We start from the raw sequence: 15,000 nt of genomic DNA, 5'->3' as shown, positions 1-15,000 counted from the left end.
GTCCTTGCAAAAAGCTGCTACTTGCATTTTTTTTTTTTTTTGCATATTTTTGATAATTTTTTGAGAAACTTCAGGCATTTTCCAAGAGAATGAGACCAACCTGACCTCTCTATGACGAAAATTAAGGCTGTTAGAGCAATTTAAAAATAATATACTGCAAAATGTGCTTGAAAAAATATAACCCCTGGGGGTTAAGGGTTGGAAAGTTCCAAATAGCCTGGGGGTAAAAGGGTTACATGAATCCTGAAGACTAAATATGTGCAAGTAATGATTAAGACACACGTTAAACATATATACTCTTGTCATTTATCTTTGTCTGCCTCCATTATTATTATTATTATTTTAAGATCTAACATCTCAGGCAATTCTTTCAATACTTAAAAGTGTAGGGAGATCTTCAAACCCTGTTAAAAAAACAAAAACGTGATTGTAATCTAAATTCTCCGAAAAATATAATGTTTTTAGCCATCTTTCAGTAAAATACAGGCGACCGTAATTTTCAACATAATTTGTTATTAAACTTTACGGGTTGGTGACCGTAATATCATTCCTTAACGTCAAAATATAATGTTCTAAAACGGTAAATACCTGGCAACCTTTATTCCAGGATTTTTACCGTTTTAAAAAAACGGATATATTACGTAAAGGAGTGATATTATGGTCACCAACCCGTAAAAGATAATTAAGTAGGGTAAAATTACGGTGTCCCGTATTTTACTGAAATACTGTAAGAACAGTTTATTTTTTACGGAGAATTTCCGATTCAAATTGCATGAGAGTAAATATAATCGTCGCAAATAGAAAAGTCATGTGTCTGTCTATCATTACAGAATGAAGCCAAAACGTCGTCTCTCAAAGAGGCTGTGCCAGAAACTGCTGTTGATTATGATGATGTTGATCGGCTGCTCAGTGTCGCAATCGCCCACCGATCTCTTCAAACTCGACCAAGAGAAAACTAAGAGCCGCTCTGTTCTGGGGTCAGCTCCTGTACACTCTATCACAGCTTGTGCCCAGTTTTGCACTACATGTAAGTTTAGAAAAAAAAAAAAAAAGAATTATGATCCTCATCTTCATCCAACTGTAAGGATTTTGAGATACAACTAAAAAAGGATGAGTAAATGTTTTCCACCAAATATGCAATGACGATATTTCTATTTCAGTTGCTGACTGCGCTTCTTTCAATCTGCACGTCCCTGTCGGGGCAACAGGAAACAAGAGGCTATGCCAGGCAACCAAATACCAAGACTTCGAAGTCGACTACAATTTCAACGTCTACAAGAGAATAATAATAACTAAAATAGTACCACTGGTCGTTGTGTACAAATCCTTCGACGTTCCTAGCAAAGATGACGGGTGCAGTTCCCACAACGCTATTACGACAATCGTCTTCAACCCTAACGACGCCACCCATTCGGACCTAGATCACTTCATCTGTGGCAAAATAGATAAACCCTTTTGACAAAGTATAGATGATGGCAAGGAACAAAAGATAGACACAATTGGAAATAATGCAGAAACATGCGCTGACAACAAGGTTTTGCAAGGCTTTGACTCCAGTGATGAAGACTGGACGGGCTTACAGGACATGTAGAGCCGGTGCCATCATCTTGAAAAATGGTACGTTGACATCAATGCCTGCTTGGATGCTTTCCCCACCAGCAATCGCAGCCATTATCCCAATGTTTTCGTTGATAGTGACGATGTAGAAGACTGGAACTCCTGGATAACTTGCCCTTACTTTTACTTTGGGGTTGGTATCAAAAGGCAACAAATCGGCAGTACAAATAAATATGAGATCTTGTCAATGCGCTGTTGTAAGATTATTGGGCCTCCTTAAGAAGGAATATTTAGCACGTTTTTTCCAGAAAAGGTTTGGGTGCTAATGCTCATAAGTGCTTTTGATCTCAAGCAAATGAATATAATAGTTATAGAAACATTTAAGAGAATTAAAAAGAAAAAACCTAGAAAGAACCATTCAAATGAAATGATGGTTTCTTGATAAAGTTTAATGTAATTGATAAAAAAAGGATTAAGTTAAACTAATTAAATAAAGATATTAAAACAAACGGATTTTTTTTTCTAAACTTCTTTTTTTTTTTTTTTAAGAGGAAGCGTCCATCTAAATGACCATTACAGTATAAATTGCATTCCTCGTTGGCGATAATTACTTTACAATAACAATAACAACAAAAACAGCGGTTTCTAATCCACTGCAAGACAAAAGCCTCAGACATGTCCTTATTCATGTCAGGGATTTGACCAGTTTTCATCGCCAAGTTGGCCACTGCAGATTGGTGATGGTTGGAGACTTTAGTCTGATCGCTCACAGCAAACCAACCTAGTATGGGTGGCCGTGACTAGTACAGCTTTCACCAGGTCAAGGTATTCCCACTCACAAAGGGCCAATCTTTGTTTCCTTTCCTCGCTGGGCTATTCTTCCCTGTTGGAGCCCTTGGGCTTATAGGATCTTGCTTTTCCCACTAGGGTTGTAGCTTAGCTAGTAATAATAATAATAATAATAATAATAATAATAAGACTACTACATGAGAACTACTGCCATGATTTATGAGTTTTGCTTTTCAAAGATCTAGCTGGTTAAACTCAAACTACAGTTATGTGTGACGGGTTCACTTAAGCCCCTATTACACGTATCCGGTTTCCTACGGCCAACCTGGCCTACGGCGCCGTAGGAAAATTGTGGCTTACGGCTAGAGCTATTACACGTATTTGAACGGCCGGACGCAAGTCGGTCAGTGTGGCACTGTTTGTGGTGGAGGAGTGACATGTCTTATCTCGACGACATTCTCGTTCCTATTGCTCTAGCGTGCTACTTGAAGGTGAAAACAAGAAAAAGGAAGATTTGGTTCAAACAATGGCTGCATAAACGACAAAAATACTCTCATATTAACTTAATGAAGGAACTACCACTAGAAAAAGATGACAGGTTTAACTACATGCGAATGGACCACGATTTGGAACTCTTAAGTCAGGTATCACCTTTAACAGAAAAAAAAGGACACTTGCATGAGAGAAGCAAATAGTCAACATGAGCGTCCTTCAGCCACTCAGACTGATGTCATACCATATGGTGAGCAATTACACGCTACGTCCTCGGTCCTGACTACGACGGCCGTACGGCCAACTTTAGTACTGGCCAAAGTTCATCCGCCCGGCCGTGGGTGAGCTTTCATACGGCCGATTTGCTATCACACGCTCCGGTTTGAACATATGCTAGCGTCGCGACCGACGGCGCCGTAGGAAACCGGATAAGTGTAATAGGGGCTTTAAGTCTCACTTTGTTGGTTGAATTATCTTATCGAATGTATTTTTCCTTATCTCTCTTTTGTAGATCATTCTTTACATCTGCATTTTTTTCCTACAGCGATTCTTTTTCTTTTGGAACCTTTTAAATTATAGCACAATATTTTTCTAAACCATATATATATATATATATATATATATATATATATATATATATATATATATATATATATATATATATATACTGAATATAGTATGTATGTATATATATATATATATATATATATATATATATATACACTGAATATAGGAATATACATATGTATTATATATAATATATATAATATACATATACATATATATATATATATATATATATATATACTGAATATACTTATATATATATATATATATATATATATATATATATATATATATATACACTGAATATAGGAATATACATATATATATATAATATATATATATATACATATATATATATATATATATACATATATATATATTTATATATATATATATATATATATATATATATATATATATATATATATATATATATATATATATTCATATTCGCGAAAGTTTTATCGTCTCGCCAGTCCAAAACAAAAAGGGGAACAATGGAAATGGAATAATACTTCTGCAAACATCTCAAGGTGTAGAAGATCACAAGATTTAGAATCTGCATAAAAAAAAAAACTCCGGAAAACGCCATTAAGTTCGTTAAAGTTTATGATGTGAAACTGATTCTTATGCTTCAAACCATCCAAATGCTTCGAATGAGAAAAACCGAGGGATGCAAATAAGCCCTCTTGAAGGTTTAAAGGCCGCTCATGAATGGCAGAGGCAATGAACAGTGACATTGCCCTATCAAGCAGGACAATGACCTAGAGACGCATTGTATATACATATGATCAGTCCCCAAGCTCCCTCTCTACGCAAGCTGGAACCAGGGAGGCCCAGGCAATGGCTGCAGGTGACTCAGCATGCCTAAAGGCTCCCTAAAACCCACCATACTTACTTCACAAGGATGCTGAGGTTGCAGACAATACAAGAAACTATCGAGCTTGAGCGGGTCTCAAATCCCAGTCCAGCAGCAGATTGCCGGGCAGGGACGTTTCCAATAGGCCACCGATCAGGGATGAAAAAAAAAAAAAAAAAAAAAAAAAAAAAAAAAAAAAAAAAGAAGGTAGGCCTCTAACAAAGCAGTCAAAAGCAATTGCTATCAATGTCAATGTGTAATTAACATGATAAACATCAAAGTTATGCTACTGCCTTTAGTACGATTTTGTCATCCAATTAGAGGCCTCTTTTATTACCAACTTCTATAATAAAATAAAAAAAATGAATGGGAACATGAAAGGCTTTTCAATACTTTAAAAGATGGAACAAAAGATTCTTTGCCCTTTTTAAAAGAGATTAAAATACCCATTTCCCTCATGAAAGAGGTTCCAACTCTTCTTGTTTCCCCACATCCGGGTGTATTGTAAAGTTTTCTTTTTACATCGTTTCTTTTGATAAGGACGAAGATTCTTTCTCTCTCTCTCTCTCTCTCTCTCTCTCTCTCTCTCTCTCTCTCTCTCTCTCTCTCTCTCTCTCTCTCTCTCTCTCTCTCAATTCTTTTCTTCACAAATATTTATTACTGTACCAAATATCTACACTTCCCAAATATATATGAGAAACACTATAAAATATCTATGGCACGTAAAACAAATAGAATATATATGAGATTATCAAGATAGATAATAAGAAACAATTGCAGGAGATACGATACAAAGAAAATATATTTCGCCGTAACCGAAAGATATCAAATACAAAAACAAAAAATCAAGATAGGTAATAGGAAAAAAAAATAAAATTAATGCCACGACCCTCACGACGAAGGAAAAGTTGCAAATAACCTTCCAGAAAGAGGCACCTCCAGGACCGAAGGCACTTTCAAATTGCTCGGAAAAGTGTCGCCATCAAACTTTAAGCTTTTCAAAAAAGTAAGGGATAAACACCTGATGAAAGGGATATTGGATATTTTTCTTCAAAAGGATCCCTAACCAGAGAGAGAGAGAGAGAGAGAGAGAGAGAGAGAGAGAGAGAGAGAGAGAGAGAGAGAGAGAGAGAGAGAGAGAATTTGAAGCATTGCCTACAGTGTGTATTGACTCTCGGTTCTCCAGATTAAAGTTGCCGCACCGTGAGCGGTAGAAAATATTCATAAGGGTCTGCGAGCTGGATTCCAGGTGATGAATAAAATACTTCCTTTATTTTCCAGTATAAGAGAAGAGAGGCATTGATGTTTTATCCTCCTCTCGCTCAACAACAACAACAACAACAACAAAGGTGTGAAGAGGGGAGCAAAAGTGGGCGTTGAGGTGTGATAACGAAGGAGGGGGAATTACTATCTGCTAACTCGGATACGAGTTTCCTTTGATCTTATGTAAAATTAAAATAATCCTGTTAATTCTTTTTTTTTCATTTTGGTGTTATATCAGCTGAATCAAAACTTAATTTTCGTAGGCAGAACAGATGACTAAACTGTAGCAACCGACTGAAAACAAAGGGCTTTATTTCGTTGTTTTGTGTCGCTGCTAGTTCTGCAGACCAAGCCATTCTGATTACACTGGTTTGCAAAATTGGTCTGAGGCAAGAATGGGGATAGGTGTTTTTTGCTAATTTGGGTGTGCTAAATTCAAATTTAAATAGTTTTGCTCTATCACCTCTAGTTTTCTGGCTTTTAAATATTCTCATTTTAGTATAAACAGAGAATATATTTGCACATTTCAAGAGTTACAGCAGCTTATAACAGATAAAACAGGATAGATAAAGAACACTGATTGAATCAATATACTTGGATGACTCAATTACACAATTCATAGTACCACAGACAGTCAAAAGTGTGTTTTCTTAGAAGATCCGGTGTATTTTGCCTCCGGGATGTCACGCAAGAGCATCCAGCAGAAGTCTCCCATCATGCCGGGGTTCCATTTGCCTTGATAGTTGCTCTTCATCTTCGTAATGTCTTGGTGGAATCTTTTCCCATGCTTATCACTCACTGCTCCAAGGTTTGGCGGGAAAAAGTTGAGGTGAGAATGGAGAAAATGAATCTTGAGTGACATTCGGCACCCCATATCCTCGTAAGACTTTAGCAATTTTTCAATACAGGCTTGGTAATCTGGTACGCGTGTGTTACCAAGGAAGCCACTACAGACTGTCTTGAATGCTTCCCATGCTCTCAGTTCCTTTAAGTTAAGAAGCTCCTCAAAATCAGTATCCTTCAGCACTTCTCGGATCGGAGGTCCGACAAAGATGCCCTCTTTGAGCTTAGCAGCACTAACACCTGGGAACACAGTAGACAGGTGTTGGAAGGCAGCACCATTTTTGTCCAACGCCTTCATGAAATTCTTCATCAAACCAAGCTTGATGTGATGAGGAGGGAGAAGCACCTTATTCACGTCCACCAGAGGATTCTAGACCCCCAGTCTTTCTGCTTGTAATGCTGGAATAAAGCTCGACTATCTCAGAGACAGAGAAAACAACAGTACTTTGTGAAGCCCGCTTGCATACCCATAAGAAGACCAATGACCTTGAGGTCCCCACACAGACTCCATTGGCACTCGCTGTACTTAATAGCTTCTAAAAGAAGCTCAATATTGTCATAGGACTCCTTTAGATGGACAGAGTGTGCAATGGGAATGCTGGCATATTTATTCCCGTTGTGCAGAAGCAGAGCCTTGAGACTTCGCTTGGAAGAGTCTATGAAAAGACGCCAGTCTGAAGGATTATGTGGCAAACCAAGGGACGTGAACATGCCAGGTATGTTTGTGCAGTAGCAAAATTTGTTTTCCATGTCGAAAAAGAAAGCAAGGTCTTTGTTCCGATTCCTGAAACTGGTGATCCTTACATCTTCCTGGACTAGGTTCCACTGTTTAAGCCGAGAAGCCAAGAGCTCTGACTGCTGTTTTGACAGGTACAAATCTCACGAGCAAGATCATTCAGGTCTTATTGCGTGATCCAGTGTGGCTCGTTGCCACTTGTTCCTGAATATGTAGACTCGATATCTTCCAAAAATACAGACTCGGCAGTATCCTCCCTTGAAGGCATTTCTTCATCTGATGAGGAAAGAAGATCCTTATTTACTGGAGATGTGGGTACAGGAAGATCATCTGAATGGGGAACGGGTCTCATAGCAGATGGAAGGTTGGGATATTTGATCTTTTTCCTAGAAGATGCATTGAAACCAGTTATATTAGTTAAACAAAAATAACAATCATCTGCATGGCTTCGTGGCTCTCTCCAAACCATTGGGACAGCAAAATTGAAAGCCGCTTTCTTGCCATTAAACCATATAGTTAGTCCATTGTAGCAGGGTTTACAACACATGTGTGGAGCCCAAGACTTGTCTTGATCACCAATTTTACAGTCAAAATAGTGAAAGTAGGTGGTTCTGAGGAGGGAAGTGATGGTTCGACGCTGTGCAACTGTAGTGAAGTCCCCACACACGTAGCAGAAAGAATTGGCCTTGTTGAGGCATCCTCAATGTTCTGACGTGCTTGAAGCCATTGGAGAATTTGAAAATATAACAAAGTAAAACTAAATCATATGCAAGGCAATAAAATGTGCATTGGAAAATGTAATACTAATATTTAGCTACCCAAAAGATGTGTAACACGATAGTTGAGGGACACCAACCTCCTGCGCCACCTGCGAGACAACCTCTTCCAATGACTGCCAGAGCTCTAATGAGTGTGGATTGAGACCTGCTGCCCTAACTGCCAAAATCCGTATTGATATATAATTATATATATATAATGTAATGCAATCACTTACATTTAGTGCATAATAACTAAAAAATAAGCCATAAGTCTCACAATATTAGAATTAACCCTGAATGCATATACGCCTTTATGTACCGTATATGCACATTCCCGCCTTTATGTACCGTATATGCACAAAATGCACACTATGCATATCTAAAAAAAAATAAAGGTGATGAGTAAAAACGGATTTCAAATTTGAATTCAGCACCCCCAAATTAGGTAAAAACGGGTATTTTTGTACTTGCCTCAATTTCTTTGTGAACCAGTGTTATGAGCACGTGAACACACTTTCCTTTTTGTGAATGGGTTCTTGCCCGGTAGAGTCAGGCTATTCCAAAAAATGGCTGAATAACTTTTCCATTATATATGAAATTATATATCTAATGGATCTGGACCTTTGGAAACAGATCCAAAAACTTGCAATATGAAGTATGAGTTAAGAAACTGCACTGCAAAATGGAAAAGGGAACGAAGGTTTAGCAGAAAGCTAAAAAAGTGACCGCTGGAAAGATCTTTAATGTGATGTCTACAGTGTACCACAAGACAGTAATCGTAGGGACACAGTGCAGTACTGGGAAGAATAATAAGCCTAATTCATCTGAAACGAAGTCCAATCAAGCTATCGTAACATTTGAAGGTTTGATTCAAGTACAGTACTGGTCAAAGAAATCTAAACCAGTGACTCCAAATGCAACTTTAAACCATCGAGCATCGAGAGGGTGAAACAGAGACTTAATTCAAATACATCCATTTATTTAACTAAAATACATATTTAAAGAGTGCCACATATTCATAAATAAGGAGATGAAATAATTGTTCAACAGATGAATTCTGGTGATCACATCAATTATTCCTAATCAAAGCTTTACAAGGGTAAAGCCGTGTCGTTTAAGCGTATGTCTTGACTCCTTTGGCGACCACGTTAGCGAGGAAGCCACCGTCCTTGCTGACTGTATATTCCACTGTCTGGACGCGTCCGTCAGGAAGCAAGACCTGTGTGGGAGGAATGTTGACTAATGTTACCTGAAGGATCTACTGTGCATGAAATAGTTGGTGATGTTACATGAAGGATCTACTGTACACAAAAAAGGTTCATGTTTCCTGTGCATAAAAAAGGTTGGTGCTGTGACCCAAAGAACTATAAGGAATCTACAAGGAAAACATGTTGCTCTATAAGACTAAAAGTTAATACACTTAAGGCTTATAACTAAAAGATGATATTACCTGAAAAGAATGTTACCATTATTGCATGCAGGAAATTAATACTAAAATCTACACTACTTGCTGGAGCAGTGTTAATCCAGTTTCTCAAGGATTGTTAGTAAAAATAATTACTACCATTATCTTCTAGGCTCTGTGAAGAACATTACTATTTTCTATGAAATAAAAACCACTTACAACCATCTAAAAATACCCTTATTAAACCACTATTACTTTTAACATCCGAAGAAACTTACCCTGATATCGTTGCTCGTAGTTTTTCATGAGAAATGTCTCACGACTGATAATGGGTTGGGATTTTAATGTGCCTTGTATTAAGGGTGAGGAGCGATTAGCTAAGGGTTGTGAACCCTTTCGTTAAGGAAATGCTCTCTATGGCGAATGGCTATCATTCTTAAGGCCAAATGCAACCACATTAGTCAGGTCAGTTTATTTTCAGAGTGAGGCCATCGCAAAGATAGCAAGAAATGTAATGTGGACACTACTGCCATGGGAAGTTCTAAGTGTTTGAGCTCAGTATCAAGGCAGTGGAGCACCTAGTTAAGGGTTGTGGACCCCTATAGGGTGGAAATGGCCGAAAAATGGCAGATACGGTTCTTCTGAAGTCGATGAAAGTTATGATTTTCGGTGATGTGAGATTTTGGGATAGGAAAATAGTAACATCGTCGTTCTACAGTGTGAAAATCATCATATTGCCTGGGACAAAGGTTTGCAGCCCTAAACCCTTGGCTGAAAAACAAATTATCAACATGTGTTTATATATATATATATATATATATATATATATATATATATATATATATATATATATATATATATGTGTGTGTGTGTGTGTGTGTGTGCGCGCGCCGGTTGTACTGCAGTCTTTGTTGTTCCGCGCGTGTGTGTGTGTGTGTATACTCTATATGTATGTACATAAACTAAAAACAAACAAGACTTCGTAAGTAAAGATTTCGTTTTCGGTCTTCCCCTTACAAATCCATTAAAAAAAGACCATAAGTACTTCACCGCCCAGCAACCCTACCTTTTATGAAGAAGAAGAAGAAGAAGAAGAAGAAGAAGAAGAAGAAATCATACCATTAAGCAAATTAGGCGAGTATAACATCGCCCTATGAGTTAACTTCGAATGCTCTCTATCCCCTAAAACAAGGCAACGGTTCACGAACACATGCAATAATGGCTGTTCCAGACGAAGCTACTTTGGATATTAAATGTTTTTAGGTAAAGCAACAGTGAAAAAGGAACAGGGAAATAAATAAGTTACAATTGAAGTAATGAGAACTTAAAATAGAATATTTTATGAACAGTAGCAACATTCATAAACTATAAAAACTTTAAAAAATCAAGAGGAAGAGATCTAAGATAGAATAGTTTGCCCGAGTGCCCTCAAGCAAGAGACCTCTACTGTTAAAATAGGAAAAAAAATAATTATGTAAATCTTAGAAAGCACACGCACCAGTACCAGAAAGAGAGAGAGAGAGAGAGAGAGAGAGAGAGAGAGAGAGAGAGAGAGAGAGAGACTCGATCATTAATACTGTGACAAGTCACAAAGTTTCTATCCCCGCTTTCATAATCAGCGTCGCGAGCCCATTCGAAAAGGAACCTGGCAAACTCGCATGGTCAGATCGCATTAACAGAGACTGCCAAAAGCGAGCCTCCTCGCACTCATGAATACTTGCACTTACGACGCATTAACTTCATGAGTAAATTACTTCGGCTCGGAAAACAGAAGAGGGTCGGGTACAGGGGAGAGGTTGATTAAGTGCTGGCAGCACTACTTAACAGCATTCAGGCGCACGAAGGACAAATAGTGTTGATTGTACCAAGTATTTACTACTAAAATATTTGGATTAAGAAAATATACGGTTTATCAATTTTCCTAAGTGTTGGGTATTTGATTAATTGGAATGTAAGAAATAATTACAGTTCTCCTGAACTTACTAAAAGGATATTTCACATTAAGGAATGTTTCTAATATTCTGACTATTGAAATTATAAATAGCTTGGCTATAATTGTTAAAAAGAATTCTTTCTGAAATGTTTATAGTCAAGAAATATGGAACACAATTGAACGCTATTTTTAAGAATCCTATTCCAGTAAACGACATATAAATACATTTATAAACACAATTCATTTTTTATTTTTTTTACAAAGCAACAGAAGAAGGAAAGCCATGTTGGCTAGACCTAAGAGCTACTTATCAAAGAAGATATTTCCTTCTCAACCACTGGTGTTTGACAGAATCAATCTCACCGTAGTTGGGACGGCCGAAGGAATGCCAAACGATCAAACAATTAGGTTATTTGAGCTTAGGGCATATAAAATAAACCTAGCTGCCCAACTGATTGAACATGGCCTCACTAGATAGAGCAAGCTATTTAACTGTAAGAAGAGGGCCTCACTAGGTAGAGCCAGCTATCCAATTGAGTGAACAAGGCCTCACTAGATAGAGCTAGCTACCCGAATATACCCAAACAAGTCAGCAGAGCTTCACTATATTGAGCCTGCTACCCAACTGATTGAACAAGGCCTCACTAGATAGAGCCAGCTATTTAACTGTATGAAGAGGGCCTCACTAAGTAGAGCCAGCTATCCAACTGACTGAACAAGGCCTCACTAGATAGAGCTAACTACCCAAATAAGTTAGCAGAGCTTCACTAGATTGAGCCTGCTACCCAACTGATTGAACAGGGTCTCACTAGATAGAGCTAGCTACCCAACTAAGTCAGCAGAGCTTCACTAGATTGAGACAGCTACCCAACTGAGTAAACAGGGCCTCACTAAATAGACCCAGCTACCCACCCAACTGAGCAAATTCAGCTTCACTATGTAGAACCAGCTACACAACTGTGTTAGTAAGGGCTCACTGGATAGAGGCAGCACCCAACTGAGTGAACTGGGCCTTACTAAATGGAAATAGCTACCCAACTGATTCAGCAGGGTCTCAATATATACTGTAGTGCCAGCTATCCAACTGAGTCAATAAGGCCTCACTAGATAGAGGAAGCTGGCTTCTCAACTACTCAACTGTATCAGCAAGGCACCATTAGATAGAGCCAGCTGCCAAACTGAGTGAAAATGGCCTCACTAGATTAAAGCCAGCTACTCAACTAAGTCAACTGGACCTCGCTAGAATCGACTATTCATAACGGTATATTAATTAACACACTTTAATTTCTTGAAATCAATTTCATGAAAGATATTATATCCATGAAATAGCTTTATATATCCAAATATTAAAACGTCTAAACAGCGGTGTGCCGGCAGGTAATATTAACTTCCTTTCATCATATTGTATAATTTTTCTTTGGCCCCAAGTAAAAGTTCTACTTATAAATCCATTTCGTTCGACTGAGTTGATGGAAATAGAAAAACAGTCAAAATAATTATCAATACAAAAACATAAGAAAAAAATAGTCATTAACTGACCTGGTATGACCCACTGGTGTCATATCCGTTGCGGGCTTCTCCGTGGCTGTAGTCATTACCAGAGTAATCGTCCTTTACGGCGTAGTTGAATTCATACTTTGCTGGTGTCTGCAAAAAGGAAAGGGAAACAATGCAAATGGGCTCATTTATTAACAAAATTTTTAAATACACAGATTGTAAAGATTGAAGCAAAATAGTTTCCAAAGTTTTTCAATCACAGAGAACTGAAAAATATATAACATATGACGTTTCTGTATAAAAGGAGCAAATAATTCCACATAAATGAAATAAATAATCAATTGTTTCTGTAATAATCCTAAGAACAACTATACATAACACATTTATATACATTGAGGCTTAATATCATATAAAGGAGTGTACTTGTAAAAAATATTGAAACTCTCATAAACCCTACTTAGCATAATTGTCCAAAATGAAATGGTATAGACAAATAGATTAAAGCTCGAGATAAAATTAGAATAGTTTGCAATAATAATAATAATAATAATAATAATAATAATAATAATAATAATAATAATAATAACACTCACGTCAGGATAAGATGGAGCAGGAGCGTACTGGCTGCTTGGGCGAGCAGCTACAGCCACCAAAAGAACAGCGAAGATTGCAACCTGAAGAGAAGAAAAATACAAATTTTGTAATTAAAAATCTTTAAATTACAAGTTTGGTTACAAAATGTAAGACTAAATTCCCCAACCACAGTTTCTAAATACGTTTATTTGAAACCCTGGGTTAGGCAACGTTGGTATTTGTCCTGACTTTGATATTTGGATGGGAGAAAAATATTGTGGTCATGCTGAAATTAGCAATTTATATATACAGCATGTGTGTAAATACAGTATGCACATGTTCCGTATATGCATAAATAAATTTTATAACACATATATATGCATATATATATATATATATAGATATATATATATATATATATATATATATATATATATACTGTATACACACACACACACATATATATATATATATATATATATATATATATATATATGTATATATATATATATGTGTGTATGTGTGTATATACATATATATATATATATATATATATATATATATATATATATATATATATATATATACATACATATATATATGTGTGTGTGTGAGGAGAGAGAGAGAGAGAGAGAGAGAGAGAGAGAGAGAGAGAGAGAGAGAGAGAGAGAGAGAGAATCCTCCCACCTAATTTACCTTAAACATGACGCCGCTTTAGCAACTACTCTGTAGGAACTAGATGCCTGTGAAAGGCGTGACAGCTCTTATATACCTAAAAGCAACACCAGGTCCTAGGGAATAGGACGCCAGGGAGGGAAAGAGGGAGAGGAGGAGGAGGGGGAGGAGGAGGAGGAGGGGGAGGAGGAGGAGGAGAAAGGGACTGGAGAAGACTTGTGGAGGTTATGGTAAATTCCCACAGTCTTTTGCACACTTTAAGGTTATGTATTTGAGGGTAGAAATAGAGCACAAAACTGAAAGCAAATGTCTTCTCCCCTATATTATAAAGAGCAAGCGTCTGGATATATATATATATACATATATATATATATATATATATATATATATATATATATATATATGTATGTGTATACATACATATATATAGTGTGTGTATATATATATATATATATATATATATATATATATATATATATATATATATATACAATATATATATACACACATACTGTATATATAAATATATATATATATATATATATATATATATATACAATGTGTGTGTGTGGTGTTTGTGTATGTGTTTGTAAGCATGCGCGCGTGCACGTAATTCATTCCGAAAACATAACGCATGAGTAGACACTAATTGGAATAATATCTACCTATATAGAAGATGGTCTTATAGCATATCTCTCTCTCTCTCTCTCTCTCTCTCTCAATGGAGCGTACAATATTTTAGTACTGATCATTAATTTACATACTCAGTGTGATTTCTGTAATTGCACTTTGCTGTTCATTGTGTATATTTAGTCTCATTGACGTCTCTTATTATATCTGGTCATTAAAAATGTCAGGGCAATAAATCATCTAGTGCATTTTCTCTAGAAAGTCTACTAGGCTCTTCCATTGAATGACTAAACAGCACTTTTCTTCCCGTTGAGATACTACCACTAGAGAGTTATAGGTCTTTTGATTGGCCAGATAGTACTACATTGGATCCTTCTCTCTGGTTACGGGTCATTTTCCCTTTTGCCTACACACTCACACACC

General features: G+C 36.8%; 1 protein-coding gene across 1 annotated transcript in view; it reads right to left on the bottom strand.

The window, feature by feature from the left end:
- 5PtaseI (inositol polyphosphate-5-phosphatase A) overlaps window positions 1-15,000 on the bottom strand; it is a 297,544-nt gene that overhangs the window by 222,547 nt on the left and 59,997 nt on the right. Inside the window, exons 8-9 of the mRNA XM_068349793.1 lie at window positions 13,293-13,373; window positions 12,742-12,849 (exon numbers count right to left, since the gene is read on the bottom strand). Coding sequence (XP_068205894.1) covers window positions 12,742-12,849; window positions 13,293-13,373 — 189 coding nt within the window. The remainder of the gene's footprint in view (window positions 1-12,741; window positions 12,850-13,292; window positions 13,374-15,000) is intronic.

Source organism: Palaemon carinicauda, chromosome 26 (genome assembly GCF_036898095.1).
Source record: "Palaemon carinicauda isolate YSFRI2023 chromosome 26, ASM3689809v2, whole genome shotgun sequence".
NCBI lineage: Eukaryota > Metazoa > Arthropoda > Malacostraca > Decapoda > Palaemonidae > Palaemon > Palaemon carinicauda.
Note: the sequence above shows the minus strand (reverse complement) of the source record. Positions and strands in the feature narration are given on the sequence as shown.